Source organism: Bubalus kerabau, chromosome 1 (assembly GCF_029407905.1).
Source record: "Bubalus kerabau isolate K-KA32 ecotype Philippines breed swamp buffalo chromosome 1, PCC_UOA_SB_1v2, whole genome shotgun sequence".
NCBI lineage: Eukaryota > Metazoa > Chordata > Mammalia > Artiodactyla > Bovidae > Bubalus > Bubalus kerabau.
Genome location: NC_073624.1, coordinates 212,849,644 through 212,868,125, shown reverse-complemented (window position 1 = coordinate 212,868,125; position 18,482 = coordinate 212,849,644). Strand labels below are relative to the sequence as shown.

The 18,482-nt window shown below is 54.9% G+C and overlaps 1 protein-coding gene across 6 annotated transcripts in view; it reads left to right on the top strand.

Annotated features, from left to right (window-relative positions):
• Window positions 1–262: 262 nt before the first annotated feature.
• The window catches only part of TCF3 (transcription factor 3), a 32,808-nt gene continuing 14,588 nt past the window's right edge, over window positions 263–18,482 (top strand). For all 6 annotated transcript variants that reach the window (XM_055553485.1, XM_055553461.1, XM_055553479.1 and 3 more), the window contains exons 1-5: window positions 263–541; window positions 2,174–2,299; window positions 5,429–5,501; window positions 17,809–17,882; window positions 18,098–18,176. In XM_055553485.1, the coding sequence (XP_055409460.1) occupies window positions 2,228–2,299; window positions 5,429–5,501; window positions 17,809–17,882; window positions 18,098–18,176 (298 nt within the window). In that variant the 5' untranslated portion in view covers window positions 263–541; window positions 2,174–2,227. The remainder of the gene's footprint in view (window positions 542–2,173; window positions 2,300–5,428; window positions 5,502–17,808; window positions 17,883–18,097; window positions 18,177–18,482) is intronic.

The window sequence follows — 18,482 nt, the reverse complement described above, 5'->3', positions numbered from 1 at the left end:
GCGTCACAAGTATAGTCCAGCTCTCGTGCGCCTCCGCGCTGAAAGATAGTTCCTGCCCACGCACTCCCGCCGTTGGTCGACAGATCCCCGGCGCTCCCGTTACAGGCGCCGGGCTCCGCGGGTCCGCAGCCGCGTCTAGCGTGCGCGTATGGGCGGCCGGCGGCGGCCCGGCGAGCAGGCGGTGGCGGAGGGATCCGCGAGAAGCGACGGGGCGGGGCTCTAGGGGAGGGGCCTGGCGTGGACGGGGCGGGGCGCGGGGCAAGGGGCGGAACATGTCTCCCGCCGCAGGAAGATGAGGCAGCGGCCGCGGGCGTAGCGGGCCGGACCGAGCCCAGCGACGCGGCAGGAGGGCACCGCGGACTCCTCGCACGCCGTCTCCGTCAACTCCAGGGCCGCGCGCAGGGCCCGTGGGGCGGACACGCGGGGAGCCGGGCCACGCGCCGCCGCCCACGCGCGCCCCTCGGGGCCGCGACGCCTCTTTGTCCGGGGGGGCCGTTCATGCCACCGCCCCCCGCGCGTTGCGGGCCGGGCCGCACCGAGCGCCCCCGCCGGCCGGCACTTCGGGAAAGTTTGCGGAGCTGGGCGGGGGTGACGCGGAGCCGCCCAACTTTGCGGCGGGGCAGTGGCGCGGGGGCCGCGGGCGCCCCCTTCCCCGGGGGCCCGGCCGGCGGCGGAGTTTGGAGGGGAGCGAGCGAGGGAGAAGGAGCGTCCTTTTGTCTGCGGGGAAGGTGCGCCGCGCGCCTGCGGGCTCGGGCCGGGGCCGGGCTGGGGGACACATCTGCTCTGCTCTCCGCGGGCGCGGGCGGCGGGTGCGCCCCGAGCTTCAAAGGGCTCCTGGGCCGCGCCGCGCCGCCCGCACCGGCTGCGGGGGGTGGGGTGGGGATTGGTTTCCCGGGCCCCCTTCCCCCCCCAGCCCCGAGGACGACGGTCCTTCCCCTCTGTTCCCAAAGTGGCTTCGAGCCCCCAAAAGTCCTCGTGACACTCTGGAAGTATCTTAGCTCCCCCAGAGAAGCATGTTTCAGCCCCCCCTCAGGTTTGCTTTTAAATCGGTTTCAACCACCCCACGAAGAAGTGCGGTTTCGTACTCCTCAAAAAAAAAGTCAGTTTCACACGCCCTCCAAAAAAGAAAAAGCTTCGCGGGGGAGGGGGTGCGCCGGGGCATCCGTTTCACACCCGTCTCCAGTTGGCAAACAAAGCGGGGGTTTCTCCGCTTCTGAAGTCGGGTCTCCCTCGACCTCGGAACGCTAGCTTCCCTCGTGGCCCCCACGGTTTCTGCTTGCCGCCCCCGCCCCCCTGGGGGCCCGGGAGGAGGCCCTGGAGGGGCTTCCCTGTGTGACTGTGGGACGGGGACCTGCTCTCCTCTCTCTTCTAGGTGTGGGATGGTGCCTGGCAGGTGGATTCCCCCTCATTCTAGAATGGAGCCCCTAGGGACCTTGTGGGGTGGGGGAGACTCGGGTCTTGGGACCCCCTTCCCCCAGGGCAAGAGATATTTTCAAAGTTGCTTAAAAATAATTGCCGGATACATCGTGACAATAAAACAACCTAGGGTGGTGTTTCTCTTTTCAGAGTTTTTCGTGGTGGGAAGCTTTGTGGGTCGGTCCCTGCGCGGGGCACCCCCTCTGCCAGTGTAGTCGTGGGACAGGAAGGGGGCTTCGCAGTCTCACTTGTGGATTTATTTTGCTTTGAATTTGGGGGTGACCAGGCCTTCAACGTGTTCTGACAGCTGTTGGGGGGGGTCACCAAGTTTCCCTTGGGGCGGGGCCGGGTCGCCCCTCCTTCTTCGCGGGGGCGGGGCCGGGGCTGGTGGGAAGCGTGCGGGTGGGAGGAAATAGGAGAGGTGGCGGGGAAAGGGGCGGGTTCTGACCGATCTGGGAAGGGACCACTCCGCCCCGCATTCAATGTAACATTTGCAACTTGATTCCTTGGTGGTCACTGAGGGAGTTCAGGGGATCTGCTTGTGCTGCCCGAACCCCGTTGTTCAAACCCCCATGGCCCTGGGGAGGAGTCTCTAGGGGCCCGAATCCCGGAATCCTGGCTGCAAAGGACCCAGACCCTGGAAGCATTTAGAGGGGCTCTTAAACAGCCTCCCCATCTGTCCACCTCGGCCGTCCTCACTCATGCCTTTTCTCTCTTTCCACCTCCCCTATGCCTGCACTCGTGGTGGCCACCACGCAGGGCTGTCTCTAGGCCTAAGGACCTGACCCCGGCCCCTCGTTGCCACTGGAGAATGAACCAGTCGCAAAGGATGGCGCCTGTAGGCACGGACAAGGAGCTCAGTGACCTCCTGGACTTTAGCATGGTGAGCGACCCTACCCACCCTTCCTCTCCACCCAGCTCTCCACGGCCCCAGGACCATGGGAAGAAGCCACTACCAAAAACACCTCCAGTATCTGGACCTCAAACTTATTTGGGTCAAAGGACCCCAGGTGGGGCTGGGGAGATTTGGGGAGCTGCCAATGGATGGGTTGACACCCCTACAACACGGTGCAGCTTCAGGGCACCTGCCACCCAACTGTATGCTTTGGCACAGAGTGGGTCCAGCCCACTCCTTTACAGCTGGGGAAACTAAGGCCCAGAGTAAGGGCGGGGCTGCCCAGGGCCCTCAGTTCCTCCTTGTGGAGGCTCAGCCCTGAGACCCCAGCTTGCATTGGGCATGCAGTGATCTTGACAGTGATCTTGCTTCTGACCTATAGGATGGTGTGATCAGGGTTAGTCACAGCACTGTCGGTGTAGAAAATGGGAGTGCCCATTGCTTCAGTGCCCCGTGTGGGGGCCTTCCGTGAGTGGTTAGAGGACACACACAGTGGACGTGTAATTGTTCATTTATTTACTCACATGAGAGCCAGTGCGCAGTGTCACCAGGAGCTGGGGTCATAAGTGACCAGAGACCTTGAGAGCAATGCACAGGAATCTGGGGGGATGGGAGTGTGGGGTGTGGCAGAGGATGTCCCTACACTTCCCAGGCGGTGTGCTCCACCAGCCACAGCCTTTTCCCTGGCCAGGTGGATGGAGCTTCAGAGAGGGTGCTGGCTTCCAGAGGTCACATAGCTCAGACAGGCCTTGGGGTGGGGGCTGGAAGCTAGAGTTTCCCTTGGAGGAGTGGGGGCCTTGGTTTGCCCATCTGTAAAGTGGGCTGCCTGTGACAGAAGTAAACCTGGGGACTGTGTGTGGACTTCCTAAATCCTGCCCCTCTCCCTGCCCCACTGAGCACCATTTTGGTTTGATTCTTTCGGTCTGAATTTGATCATCTGCCGGTACAAGGCCTAGGCCACTAAGGTCTGTCAAAAACAAAAGTCCCTAAGCTGAAGCCACCCTGCGGAAAAACAGCCCCCCGGACAGAGCGGCCGCGGCTCCGGAAGGGCCAGGCTGGTATTTTTAAGCCCCGTTTTATTTTTTCCTCCGCGGGTGAGTAACCAGGGGTGCTACTCAGTTGTTTTTTTGTTAAACTGACAAGTCACAGACTATTGGGCTGGAACAGACCAGCTTAGGGGTCAGGGGAGGGGGTGGCCCCTTCCCCCTGCCACTCGACAGCCCTAACCACTTGCCCACCTCCCCTTTCTGTCTGGAGGGTTCAGACTGCCCCCTCCCCCACCAGCTCAGAGCCAGCAACCCACTTCTTGGATAAGGAGACTGAGGTGGAGTGGGAAAGGTGCCCAGTGTCTATCCTCCGGGGAAACCCAGAACTGGATCTTTTTCACCATCATGGGGGGAGAGGCCCAGAGACAGCCCCGGTTGCGGCTCACAGCTCTGCCTCCCACCTGCCCCGTAGAAGTTGACTTAGTTTGTTTTCTTAAAACAACCTAATTTCGACTAAAACAAAAGATTTCAAAGGGAAGCATATCTTTGGGGCAGGTCCATGTGAAGGAAATGAGGTAACTGTCACTTAAACACCAGAGAAGAAAGCTGCCCCCAGCTGTTAGGATCCATGTCCTCCTGGTCAGGGGCTTCCTGTTAGATGGGTGGTCCTGAGTACATGTGGGCTCTGAGCGCTGTCCCCTAGGTGGGCCTGAGGTTGTCCCCAGCCTGATGATGGTCTGGAACGACTGGGGGCTGGGGAGGGTGCTGTGGGCAGGTGCTGGCACGGTGGTTCGACTGTACTCCTCTGAGCCCTGTGCATGCCCACGTGCGCTTGGGTTTCACAACAGCCCACGCGTCCTGAGCCCTGAGTCCCATTTCACCGAAGGAAACACTGAGGCTCTGAGCAGTGCAGGGGCCTGTCTGGGCTGATCACAAGACTTGAAGCGCCTACAGGACACGGCCCAGTGCCCCCTGTGGCAAGTGCCACGTCAGCGGCCCCCCAGCACCCTGGAGGATGAAACAGAAATGGAATTGAGCCCCTGCTCGTCCAGGGAGGCTTGACTGATGACCCCCCAGACCTGCCCCTCCCCCAGCGCAGGCCTAGGGTTCCCAGTGGGAAAGGGGCCCACCTTGAGGACAAGGCCCTGGGTCCAGTGAACACCGCACTGCCCCCAGAGGGGACACAAACCCCAAGAACCCACATCCACCCTGGGTGCTCACCTGCCATGAGCCTCTGCACTCACCCTGCCAGCTTAGCCTGTGGCCTCAGTTTCCCGTTCTGTAGAATGGGGTGTGCAGGCAGAGACCCCCTTCCTGGTCCTTCCCCAGGCTCGTGATGCTACCCCCAACAGTCACACCCACAGACCCCACACCCTCACCACCTGGTTGGCCAGGGAGGGTTTGGGGGGCCACAAGCCGCTCCCCAATTAAGTCCTAATCCCTGATTCAGGCCAGTCTGAGTCACTTGGGGCCCAAAAAGAACCTCTGAACTCAGACCCTTGGGGCAGGGCAAGACTGTTTTGTTTTTTTCTGTGGCACAAGGGTTTGTTGATGTTGGGTTTTCCCAGTTAATGCTGCTAAGCTGTTTAATCTTGAGGGACTTAACACTGTGTGTTTGGGTGAGTGAGTGGGGAGGCTGGTGGGGGTTGGGGGGTGATGTTCCCACACTGGGTGCCCCCACCCTCAGGAGAACTGCCTAGTCACTGGCAGGGAGGGGTACAACCTCGGAGCATAGCCTAGAATGTGGGGCTCCTCCCCGTCCCAGCAGTGGAGCCTGGGTGTCTTTCCCTCACCCTACCACTCGTGGGGTCAGACACAAGGAGAGGTGGGAGCCAGGCTGGTCAGGGAAGGTCAGGGTCAGAGGCTGGAATAACAATGCCTGGGGATCCACGTGAGGTATAAATGATCACTTTTATTTAAAGCTGGAACTTAAAAGTGTATCCCTTCTAAGAGTAGGGATTATATCAAGTGCTCCATAGGTTAATTCATTTCTGGAAAGCGGTAAACAGGAGTTTTCGAATCCCATTGGTGACCGTGATCTGGGAGGTGCTCCCTGGGGGTGGGGGTCCCAGTGGGACAGGACCCCGGCAGAGCTGTGATCCCCACTTACCCTCTCCCTCCCTCCCTGCAGATGTTCCCGCTGCCTGTGGCCAACGGTAAGAGCCGGCCGGCCTCCCTGGCCGGGACCCAGTTCGGAAGCTCAGGTAGGAGGACCCCACTGCCTCCTGGCTTTGTGTTTGAGGGAGGAGATCGCCGCTTGGAGGGTGGGCCAGGCAGCCTGGGACCGCCACTGTGGGGGGCTGGTGGACCAGGCACCAAGGGAGGAGGTGTTCGGGGGCAGTGCTCAGGCCCACCAGGTGGTGTGGGGATGAGGGGCCTGGGGCAGTGTTTCCAGGCTCTCAGGTAGGCGTGGGATGGGGCGACAGTGAGCCTGAGGGAAGCTGGAGAACCAACCATTGTCATGGTCTTGTGATCTGCCATGGGGCTAGGGGAGGGAGTCCAGTGGTTAGCGCAGAGTTGCTGTCCGGATTAAAGTGGGCACTTGGGCCTCCAAGGTCTCCCTGGCCCCAGTGGGTTCTGGGTCTCCGGTCCCTCCCCAGCGGGTAACCCGAGGCCAGAAGGGGTGTGGAGTGGAACCCCAGCTCTCCGTATCCTGCCCAGCTCCTGGCCGTTCTTGGTCAAGTGTGTATTTGGCACTTTCTGTATACGAGACCAGGCTCTGGGGTGAGCGACTGGCCTGGTGTGCTCTAGATCTGGGGGTTTGAGTGTGCACACGGGATTGTCCCTGCCACTCCTGGATGAGCTGGTCACCCCTGTGGCACCAAGTACAGAGGGTGGACAGGGAGGACAGACAGGCTGCAAGTAGCTTACAGCAGGGGTTAGGCAGCAGAGTGCTGGGGGAAAGCTACTCTGTAGCCGGGCAGAAGGGCCGTCTCCAGGGAGATGTCTGAACTGAGGCTTGTGAATGCCGAGCCCCCGGGGCAGGACAGTTCCCTGGGGTGCTGGAGGAGCAGAGGGAGGAAGGGTGGGCAAGTCGTGGAGGGCATGGTGGGCTCAGGGGAGGACTCAGGCTTTTCCCCTAGGGAGGTAGGAGCCCTGGAGGGCTGTGGGCAGAGAGACGGTTGGGGAGGAGGGCTGGGGGTCGTCTCCTTGGCGCTCTATGTGGACTTCAGTCTCTTTCTATGGCCCTGGGATGGAGGCTGTGTCCTTTCATGTCTCTGGGGTCACAATAGAAGTTTCTGTCTTCTCCAGATTCCACTGAGGTGGCTGAGGGGAGCCAGCTGGAGGTGGAGGGGTTTCAAGGCTGGTTTGTGCTCACTTACCCCCACCCCCTAAAGGTGGGGGTGGTATTGTCTGCTGCTGCCCGGCACTGGCCTTCCTCTCCGCCGGAGGAAGTGGCCTCAGAGCTGGCTGGCGTCCTCCTGAAGTGTGGAAATCCCCACTGGCCACCCTGCCCCCCAAACAACCCTCAGGAGCTGGGGGTGCTGCTGCTTTTCTGCTTCAAGCAGAAGGCCAGGCTCTGGGAGGCTTCCTGGAGGAGGTGGTGCTGTCCTTCCTCCTCAGGAAGGTGAGGTGGCTCCCTCACCTTCCCCCAGGCCTCTTCCTGACTCTCTTCCCTTTTCCAGGGTTCACTTGGGGCCAGGAGCCCCCAAGGAAAGTCCTCCAAGACACCCGACACCTGGCCCAGCCTGGGGACCCCCCTGTGGGTTTTTCAGAGTGATTTTCCGTGGTTCCTGCAGGCCCATTTCACTTACAGCCCCACCTGACCATGTTGGATGGGAAGGGTCTGGTCTTGACCCCTTGTATGTCCGGGCTAAGCTTTCTTGCCCACAAGAGTGTGGTGTGGCTGGACCAGCCCCAGAGGTCCCCAGTTTGTTTCAACCCATTAGTGCTGCCAGGAGTGAGGGAGGGGACACAGGGCGGGGAGCCCTAAGACCTGAACTCAGGGGCCCCCTCCTTGCTGTCCTGTCAGACACAGGGCAGGCTGTGTCACCTGACCCAGGTAACATGCCTGCATGCCTCAGTTTCCTCATCTATAAGACGAGTCTCCCTGTCAGCTGATTCGATGAGTCCTTGGGCATGAAAGTGCTTTAAGACCTGAGGCATGGGGCTGTCTCCATGTCTGCCTTGGGCTCACGGTGAAGGGGGGGTCCTGCTCCAGGCACGAGAGCCCCAGGAACAGAGACTGGCCCCTTTGAGGGGCTCTCCCCTGCTCCTTCCCTGGTGGAGTTGGAGACCCCAGGAAGAGGCCAGGGATGAATGTTGGTGGTCAAACTGCAGGACAGGCCTTGGGGAAGCCCCCTGCTTTCTGAGCCTGGGTCACCGCCCTCCAGACAGGCAGGGTGACCTTAAGGGGATGAGAGCTCCAGGGGGTCCTGCCAGCCTGGTTCTCCCCTCCCGCTCTGTACATCCTGGCTCAGTGTTTGCTTAGAATTCATTCAAGTCCACTTGTATTTTCCTAGACCTGCTCCGAAAAAGCATTTTGCACCAGAAGAGCAGCTGCCCAGGCTATGGGGAGGGGTCTCCAGCGAAGGGGTCTCTGGGCGTGTGGGCTGAGCAGCCACCCTGCAGTCTGTGCTCTCTCTGTCTAGACTGTCGGCAGCATTGAAGACACGCTGACCTGACGCAGAGACTTACTGGTGTTAGATCAGAAGGCTGTAGAATAAGAATAGTTTTTCCACCCCATCCCTTTTGGGAAACCCCGAGGCACAGCTGTCTCAGTGGCAGCACCTCCTGTGCCAAAAACTATAGGGTCAAGGGCCCCCTAACCAGAAACATCAGGAGGCGCTGGCTGACCCCAGAGGAAGGGCTTCTCTGTTGTCATGTCTCTGCAGCTCTCCTGGTTTGTGTTTCTAAATGTTCATAACACAGTCTTGATACAAACCTCACAGGCAGGCAAGGCGGTGTCCACCCTGGGTCAGCACGGATGTGCGGTTACAGCCTCAGCCTAAGCTCCAGACCAGAACCGCTGTCTGTGGACCTGTGTCCATGGTGAGGATGTCCTTCTGGCATCCCAGGGTCGGCTCTTCCCCACCTCTTCCAAATCTGCCTCTGTAGTGGGCATTAACTTGTTAATGAGCAATCGCTCATTTCCAAAAGCATTATCTTTCCAAAAGCATATTGGTCAGATGGGTTATTTTTTTATGAATTTCTGATCACTGTCTTGAGCCCTCCTCCCTTTTTACTTGGATTTAGTCAGCTTTTTATTTTGAAATCACAGTATATTCACAGGAAGTTGTAAAGAAATGTGCAGGGCAGCCCCAAGCCCCTCCCTAGCCTACCCCTTCCCAGCCTCCTCTCATATGACACGGAATCAGGAGACTGACCATGGTACAAGCCACAGAGTTTATTCAGTATTTTAGTTTATTCTTGAGTCTTACGTGCACCATTTGTGTGTCTGTAGCTCCGTGCAGTTGTATCCCACGTGTAGCACCATGAAGCCACCCCCACAGTCTCTTCAGGACTGTTCCATTGCCCTACGACCTCCCACCTGCAGCCACTCCCCCCTCCCCCCGACCTCACCCTGGCAACCCTTGATTTCCTCTTCTCCATCTTCCCAACTTCGCTGTGTTGAGGATGTTGCATACATGGAACCACACAGCACGGAGCCTTCTGGGGTCAGCTTTTTCCACTGATCACACTTCCTTGGAGACCCATCCAAGTTGTTGGATCAACAGTTTGTTCCTTTTTATGGCTGCCTGATGAATTTTTGAATAGTAACACTTACCAGCAACTTATATCAGCATTTCTCAAGCACTGTACTCCAGGAACCAACCCTAGATCATTCATTCTGAGTCCTCAGTCCTCCCGGGGTGGTGAGACAGGTGCAGTCATCTCCCCCATTATACTTAGGATAAAGCTGAAACTTTAGTAACCATTCCAGCTAACCACCCAATGCTGTATTCTCTTTGTAGTGTCCTGTGCCCCTGCCCTATACGGGTCTTACTGATTTGCAAGAGCTTTTTATAGGAAGGGTATTAGTCTTTTGTGATCTGTGTTGCAGCCTTTTTCATAAGTTTTCATTTATAACTGTTAATGATGTAGATTTTCAATTCCTCTCGGTGGTTTATAGGTTTCATTTTTATGTTGTCAAGTCTTTCCACTTGTTCTAGCCTTGGTGCCATTTCTGAGAAATTTTTAAGAATTAGATGACAGTCCATTCTGCAGGGCAGATGTGACGGTCATGAATGTACCTGTTCCTCATTCCATCAGACTGAGGAATATACAGGAAAAGACGCAGGAGGGCAGAAAAGGATGCCTTTACAGCTTTTGTGAGAGCCAAGAAATGAAAAATAAGTGGGAGGTAGAGAACCTCAGTGATGGAGGGATCAAGATTGAACTTAAATAGCAGTTCCTGGCCAATGGCACACATGGCCAACCTAACCTGCTAACCTGTGGGACTGCTCAGAACAGACACTCTTGGGCCCTGGACCCAGAAATACTGATGAAAAGCCTGGAATGAGGCCTGAAAGGCACCTTCAGTTAGAAGAACTATCCTTCAAAGGCCATGCCCTGTAAATAGGAATCACATTTCTTATAAAAATTGATCACATACCAGGCATAATAAAAGGAGGTAACCAAAAAAAGTGACCAAAAATATAATTCCTCATATTCCTTGAGACGAATGCAGTAAAACTACAAATAAAAGACCAAAAAATGCAGAAATAAACAAAAAGCCTAACTACTTGGAAATAACAAAATTCCTTTTTGTCTGCCTCTTGAGTTAAAGAGGAAAGTAAAACACAGCCAGGCTAGACAGAAATCAGCAATAATGTAAACATAAGAAACAGGTGCAGCCAAAGCTGCACTTGAAGAGGAATCATAGTCTTTGACAGTCTTCAGATACAATGGAAAGAAGTGGAGTAAGCATTTAATTTAGGAAGTTCTAGAACAGAATAAGGAGAAGGCCATGGCACCCCACTCCAGTACTCTTGCCTGGAAAATCCCATGGACAGAGGAGCCTGGTGAGCTGCAGTCCATGGGGTCTCTAAGAATCGGACACGACTGAGCAACTTCACTTTCACTTTTCACTTTCATGCATTGGAGAAGGAAATGGCAACCCACTCCAGTGTTCTTGCCTGGAGAATCCCAGGGACCGGGGAGCCTGGTGGGCTGCCTTCTATGGGGTCGCACAGAGTTGGACATGACTAAAGGGACTTAGCAGCAGCAGCAGAACAGAATAAACTCAAGAAAATCTTTCTTGGTGGTTTGATATGCCTCAGAGCATTTCCTAAATTGCCATTTAGCCATGAATTTTTGCTTTATATTTTTACTTTCCTATAAAAATATAAATATTTTACTTCTGTACTACCCAGTGTTAGTTACTATAGCTTTGTGGTGTTTTTTATAGTCTTACATTAATTTTTGTTTTCCAGGTCTCCCACCCACATATTTTGAGATATGCTGATTCTCTTTTGATCTTTAGAATAATTATGTCTCCTCCTGTCTCACATCCCTTCAAAAAAAAAAACCTTTCAGGATTTTGATTTTATGTTAAATTCATAGATAAGTTTAGGAAGAACTGTTTGTCTTTATGGTGTTGCATTTTTACATTGTAAGAACCTGGTGTCTTCTCCCTGAAGTTTCAACCCTTAATATTAAGTTTTTAAGATCAGCTTTGAAAACTGAAATTATAAGGCACTTAATCACTTTATAGTTTTTGTTTTTTTCTTAATTTGGTCACATAATTCTGCAGTGAGGGTTGTTTCTAGATGTTTTAGGACTTTGTATACTGGGGTCGGAGAGCTGACTTACTGGAAAAGGCCCTGATGCTGGGAAATAGTGAGGGCAGGAGGAGAAGGGGATGACAGGATGAGATGGTTGGATGGCATCACCGACTCAATGGATATGAGTTTGAGCAAACTCTGGGAGATAGTGAATGACTGGGAATCCTGGCTTGCTTTAGTTCATGGGGTCACAAAGAGTCAAACATGACTTGGAATTGAACAACTGTTGTTTGGGGATCTTTTTCATCATATTTTCTACCTGGTTGCCTCCTGACATCCCCTAATTAGGTTCTTTGCTTGGCTTGGTTTTCCAAGTACACCACCTGCAGGCACCCAGCTTCCTCCATCCTGGTGAGGATGCCATGTGCCTTTTCCCATCAGCCAGTGTTTCTGGAACCACACAGGCGTGTGCTGTTGTGCTGTTTGGCTGTTGTCAGCAGGACCGGGCCTGATTCTGGCTGTTGATTCGAGATAGATCTCTCTGACTGTGTTTATCACGTTCTGGGCGTTTCCTTCTGATCCTATACAACTATCCACATGAGTGATTGACATCATCGTGGTGTGTTGGGCATCTCAGGACGGCCCCTGCTGTCCTCCTTCCCCATCTCCTGACTCTGTCCATAAATTAATGGTTTTTCCTACCCCAAAGCACCCTGAATTTCGCGTTTGGTCTATATCCTTGTTTAACTGCCAGACCAGATCTGCCAGCCTCAGGTTTGCATTTTGCATGTCATGTGGGGTTCAGCCTTTTTTTTTTTTTAATGTTTATTTATTTGGCTGCATTACAGGTCTTAGTTGTAGCACATGGGATCTTTCGTTGTGGCACGTGGGCTTAGTAGTTGGGGCACATAGGCTCTCTAGTTGAGGTGCATGAGCTCAGTAGTTGTGGCACGTGGGCCTAGTTGCCCTGAAGCATACGGGGTCTTTGTTCCCTGACCAGGGATTAAGCCCACCTTCCCTTTGGTGGCAGAGTCTTGCCAAATTGGAAGGCATAGTCTTGACCACTGGACCACCAAGGAAGTCTCCTTGTATCTGTTTATTGATTTTTCTTCCAAGGAGTCTACTTCATTGTGGAATTGATGTTTATCAGTTGACTGCTTTTCTCGGCCCTCTTTCTGTGTTGTTTTATTTTACTTTCTCACTTTCTTTATTTTTTGGCCATGCCACGTCGCTTGTGGGATCTTAGTTCCCCAACCAGGGATCCACCCCAGGTCCTTGGCAATGAAAGCTTGGAGTCCTAACCAGACCATCAGGGAATTCCCCACTACTTCTGTGTTAAGTCGTCCTTTTTTGTTAAGTTTTTTTTTGAATTGAAGTCTCATTTGTTTACCTCTGTTCTCTTGAGGGTTATAAATTTCCCTCCGAGGACTGCTTTGGCCATATCTTGTTGGTTTCAATAATGTGTGTTTTCATTATTTTTAAATGTAGATTCTTGATAATATTTAAAAAAAATTTTCCCTTTTGGTCAAGTTCTTTCAGAGATTTCCAGTTTTCTAGGTTGGGGAGTGGAGGGTTTGTTCCTCGACTGGCTCATTTCTGGGTCAGCGACGCAATGAGTAACCATGGCTTGGGCTGTTGCCACTTTTGGGGAGGTGCAGGGTCTCCCTGCTTTCCTGAAATGGTGAAATGGCCCCCTGTCATTCTTCCTGAGAATGGGCACTTGGACCCAGAGCTGTGAGATCTTCATCTCCTGCTCATCGCAGTCAGGCTTTTCATTTGTCCAGTGTCAAGGACACAGGACAGTGGGGTATTCTCTGTGGGTCCTGCCCACTGTCAGCAAAAACCTACCTTCCATTCCAGCGAGAGTTTGCGCCTTGAATTCAGACTTGTGTATAAATGTTTTGGCCTCTCCTTTTCACTGGTGTTATTTGGTATGTCTGTGTACATCTGATCATCTTCCCGAGTCACTTGTTCCAGAGCGCTTTTCAGGTTTCAGAAAAGTCGAGTCTGCGTCCCTCTCACTTTTCACAACTGATGGTAGTTTTTCTTCCTTGCATCCGGGTCTGGTATACTTTGTTGGGTTGAGTTTGGCAGCCTGTGCTGGTTTGCAACTCCGCTGGTGGGGGTCCTCCTGGATCAGGCTGTTTCCTCTCCAGAAGTGAAATCACATCTTCGTGCTCTGCGGGAAAGTGACCTTCCCCTGGCCTCCTGTTTGGTTTGAATATATTGCCACTTTTTAAAAACGTCATTTCTCTTTTCAAGTCCTGTCCTGTGTGTTTGTATCCAGCTGGGAAACGTGTTCTTGTTATATTAATTCTGCCACTTAGGAGACCTCAGTCTCCTCATCTTTGAAGTGGGGATGATGGCACCTGCTCAAGGGTTCCTTGGGAGAAACCATGGGGGGTCCCCCAGGCAGTGCAGCGCCTGTGCACCTGGTGCCCACTCTTGGTGGGATAGTGTCTTAAATTCTGTTTAACGTGTGGGTCAAAGGTGCCCGCTCATCACTTCCTCCTGACTGGAGTGGCCTGTGCTGGGATTACCCTCCTGCTGGGAGTGCTTCCTTCTGGATGTTCTACAGGGAGGGGCTGCAGCTGATGTCACCTTGCTCCTGCTTTTCTGGTGAGCCGCACCTGGGCACCTGCCTCCTGTGAGCGGCAGTGGGTTGGGGATGGGATTGGTGCTGGTACTCCCCAGGGAGGCCGCTATATCCCTCCGTGAGCTTCAGTCCTATGGATTGTGTTATTGCATGGGGATGCGAGTACGTGGTGTCCAAGAGGTGTGCGCATTCCTCCAGCTCCTCACTTTTCCCTTTGAGCAGCTAGGTTGTTTTTGACTCAGTGTTTTTGAGTTTGGGTGATTTTTTGCTTGTTCTCCCTGGACGCCTGGGGTCTCAGAATGCCCCCTTCCCTGGTGTTTGGGGGCATCCCCAGAGCCTGCCCTTGTGTTTGATCACCTCTTCTGCATTGTCACTTCCGCCTCCCCACCTCTGATGCTGCTTTTGCGAATTTGCTGCAAAATTATTAGTTTCTCCTGTTTCCTCTCTCCCAGAAGCCTTATCTTCCATCCATTCCAGGGAACCCACAAGCTCTGCAGTTTCCTTGGGAACGCACATGCGACAGTGGTAGTCTTAGGTACCCTTCTGTTTCCTGGGATCGATCCTAAATCCGTGAACATGGCTGTCTTCCGTATTCTGGTTTTGTTTTGCCCTGTGCCTGTTTTTGCAGGGAATTCCTGACTGGGGTTCTGAGCTTAGGTTTGGTGGTGGGGTGGAGTTGAGACCCTCCCACCGGTCCGTGATAGACTGGAACAGAAGGGGGTCTTTCTGCCGTCGCTTTGTCAGGAATCCGAAATTCATAGGAGGGGCTGGGCAACTTCTGCACCTGAGGGACTCTGTTTCTCTGCATTACCATCTGTTTGTGGGACCCCCTCCTCCACCTGAGGGCCAGCTCCTTCCAGTGGGGAAGCCCCTGGGGTTAGGGGTTTCCTCTCCAGGGGTTCATGAGAGGTTGGGTTGGAGTGAAGCCTTGGTTTGGAAATGGTGGGGTGTTACTTCCACTGACTTTCTCTTTAGCCTCAAATCTCCTTGCTTGGGGGCAGTGCAGGAGCCTGTTAGGTGCTGTTAATTTTTTCTCAGGTGTGATCATGGTGTGTGTTGTGGTTTATATCGTTATTATTTAGTTTTTATTTGGGTGGTTCACATGTCCAATGCAGCAGTCGCTAGCCACTTACGCCCATCTGAGTGTGTGTTAATCAGCCCCTGGTGGCGGTGGGAGCTCTTCCTCAGTCCTGGAGACCGCATTGCAGGGAAGTAGTCACCACATGTGACCGCAGGAGGATGGCACAGCAGATGACATTTTGATGGGTTCAGTAGCTATCGGATCAACGGAGAGGGCCACAGGTGTCTGTGGAGGTTGTTTGGGGGCTAGCCCTGTGCAGGCATCGCTGGGGACAGAGGGGGCTGGCATGGCGACCTCCCTATTGGGAGACAAAGGGTCATCAGGTGTGGGGACCACCCAGGCAGACCTTGGGTGGAGTCGAGATCTGCTCACCTGCTGGGGGTCAGGTAGGAGTGAGCTGGGAGAGAACTGTGGTCAGGGAGGAGTCTGGTCTCTACCCTGAGGGCAGTGGGGAGCCCTGGGAGAGGCTGGAGGGAGGGAGGAGAGCTAGCCTGCCCAGGGTAGTGGGTGCACAGGGAACCTGGGGGGACCCTGGTGCAGGGTGGTGGCTTGACCCAGGGGGCACACCCTGGCTGAGCCAGAGTCGGATTGCAGAGCAAGTGTTGGAGTGAGGTGGGGAGAGGATAGCTCCTTGGATTTAGCCTGGGACCCGAGGCCTGGGGCTGCAGGATAGAACTCCCAACAGCAACCATGGCTGTACAGCTGCAGGTTTGAGGTGGGGGCACTGTAGGGCCCTGCTCAGGTGCCGTGACCATCTTCCTCACACTCCAGGTACCAAAGTCCGCTGGTCTGGCTGCTTTATACAGGGGGACTGGCTCTAGGAATCTCCATGCTCGGGTCAGCTGACCTTTCTGATAAAGAGCCAGACAGTATGTGCAACTAATCTACAATGGCAAACACGGTTGTAGACAGTGCGGGAACAAATGCCCGTGACCTTGTACTAATAAAGCTTTATTGACAAAAGGAGGCAAGGGCTGGACTTGGTCCAAGGTCCCAGTCCTCAGACTTGCTGTGGAGGAATCACCCGGTACCGAGGCCCCTCGGAGGAGCCCTCCCCCCATGTCACCTGGCCAAGGGGGCAGCCAGCTGGGGTGAGGGCTGGGCAAGTCCCTCTGTGCCGCACCTAACCCCCCTAGCCTTCTGCTCGGTCCATCTCTCGTCTCTTGCTGGGGTAGTGGGCCAGGACTGAGCAGAGAGGTGATTTTTCTGGGTACGGCCCCACCACCACTTCATCTCCAGCTTTATTAAAATAAAAGAGTGTGATTGTTTAAAAAAAAAAAATACACTCAGACTGTGAAGTCTTATTCTATTAGTACATATTAATTGGAACATGAACAAGGGATGTGTTATGAATATTCATGATGGGTTATTAAAATGTGTAATTAACCAGTAGTGGGGGGAATAACTTAATGGGAGTAGTGGGGGAGGGGTCATCCCTATTTTTGTCGTTTGTAGGAGAGGGGAGGCTGGGGCTGGGGGAGGAGATTTTCACCCGAAAGGGAAGAGCAGGACCTGATCACCTCTGCCTGAATCTTGTGGGGCCTGTGTTGGCTGGGTCCCTGGGTGTCAGGCCCCAGGAGCGCCCCTCAGCCCTGCCAGGCCTTGGGGTGCAGGGAGGCTTGGCTGTGGCCTTGGACCTGGCCTCCTGCTCTTGCTCGAAGTTCCTGGGGCCTGTTGCGAATGCCCACGGGAATGGGGGACCTAGAACAGAATGAGTTCATCTAGGAGAGGGCTGTGCCAGAGAGCAAGGGGACGACAGGTAAGTGGGTGTGGAGGGAAACAGGCTCAAGTGCTGGCCCTGTGCCCGAGGTCACCCCCCACCACCAGCTGCTCTCGTTCCCGTAGTCCCAGTGAAGGCCCAGAGCCTTGGGGAACAGACACCCCAAATCTGGTGGCAAATGCTGGATGGATTCATGGAGACCATGGGAGCTCCCTGTATGACCCCCTGCTCACCATGGCAGGTTGCAGCCCCCCATCATAATCACACTGGAAATTTTTGATTAGAAAACAAAATCTTAAGTGATCTATATGAATATTCATCAGACCAGAAGATTAATATGCACAATTATGCAAATTAGACAGCAATTAAACACCAATTCTCCAGGGGAGATGATTAACACAAAGGCACCAAAATAGGAGGCTGCAGTTTGAAGTAAGTTTCTGGTACAGATGAGCAAAGGAAGGCTGGGTGAAGGTTCCAGCTAGGGTGTTCTGGAGGTCCACCATGCAGGGTCAGGGCGGGGGGAGGGGTTGTCCCTTGGCACAGCCTGCAGTGCTGGGCACGGCCCTCCTCCCATCTCTCGCCCAGCCTAGCTTGGGGAGCTTTGACTCAGTGTCAGATGTGGACACCTCCAGTCCTGCAAAGTGGGATGTGTTCATGACCCCACTTACTGAGGAGAGAAACTGAGACACAGGTGGGAGGGGCCCCAGGACTGCTCGTTTTTGCTCTTCCAGGCCCTGAGCCCTGTGGCCCCCGATGGGCAGTGTTGGAGACAACCCAGCCCTCCCCCATGAAAAGCACGAGCACGTGCTGTCTGCCCCTGAACGAGGTGGGGAGAGTCCTGGGCTGTGCCTGGCGAGTGTTCAGGGAGATAAGGGCCCCACCCTGCTCACCCCTCCATCCACAGTCCTTGTCCCCAGTCCCAACTGTGGTTAACCCCTGCCACACCTTGGGCTGGGTGAGCGGGGTAAGCTCCCGTCTTCCAGATTGAATTCCACTTTCCCAGGTGCCAGCCTATGTGCTTGGCGGGGAGTCAGTGGTGTCTGCTGCTGCTCCTCCGTTCAACAAAGGCATGGCCCCACCTTTTGAGTTGACAGCTACGGGAAAGGGGAGATGAGAGCTCATCCCTTGTTTCCTGCCCCCACCACCTAAGAGGCCCAGAGACCGGTCAAGGGTTCCATCTTTCCTGGCAGGATGGGGGCCAGTCCCGGATGGGTGGAATTGGTCTTCTTGGTACCCGCATATCCAGGGTGCTTGTCACTGGTGGTGGTGTCACTGTGGGCAGAGTGGGGTGGGTGCATCTGTATAGGCTCCAGGGTGGGTCAGAACGGCCTGGAAAGCATCCCAGGTTGAGTAAGGGCCACCCCACCCCTCACCTCTGGCCAGGGGTGGGGGCTGGTATGGAGTGGGCAGGTGAGGCCCCTGACCCTGCCTTCCTGCCCTACAGGTCTCGAGGACCGGCCAAGTTCGGGCTCATGGGGCACCAGTGAGCAAGACAGTTCCTCCTTCGACCCCGGCCGGGTGAGGAGTCGCTAGAGGCCGAGACCCTTGGTTTCCCTCCCTGGGGTCGTGTTGCATGGGGAGATGGGCCCAGAGCAGTGAGGCTGGAGCCAGCCTGGTCTGCAGGGACTCTGGGCTCTGCATTTCAGGGTCGTGTCCTGACCCAGGTGCCTCCCAAGCCTCTCTCCCACCCCTGAAGTGGGGGTGCCTCCCTCACCCCTGCTGTCTCCCTGCAGACCTATAGTGACGGTGCCCACTTCGGTGAGTCCCACAGCAGCCTCCCTTCTTCCACATTCCTGGGCCCTGGGCTTGGAGGTGAGTGTCTACATGTGTGGCACCTGTGCCCCCTGCACTTCCCTGCACACCCACTTGGTCTGGGAGGTTGGCAGTGTACTTGAGTGCCAAGGCTTCCAGAATATCCATCCAGAGAGAGGACATGGGTGGGGACCCTCCAAGTGCACCTGGGAAGTGAAGTCCTGACCACTTCAGGACCCGGCTGAGGCCCGTCCACCCTCCCTGGAGCACCCACGTCCTGACTGTGGGGATCAGGATTTGGACGAGGGTCCCCCACCTTGAGTCCTGGCTTCCTGATCCTCCGGATAGGGTTGTCACAGAGCCTTC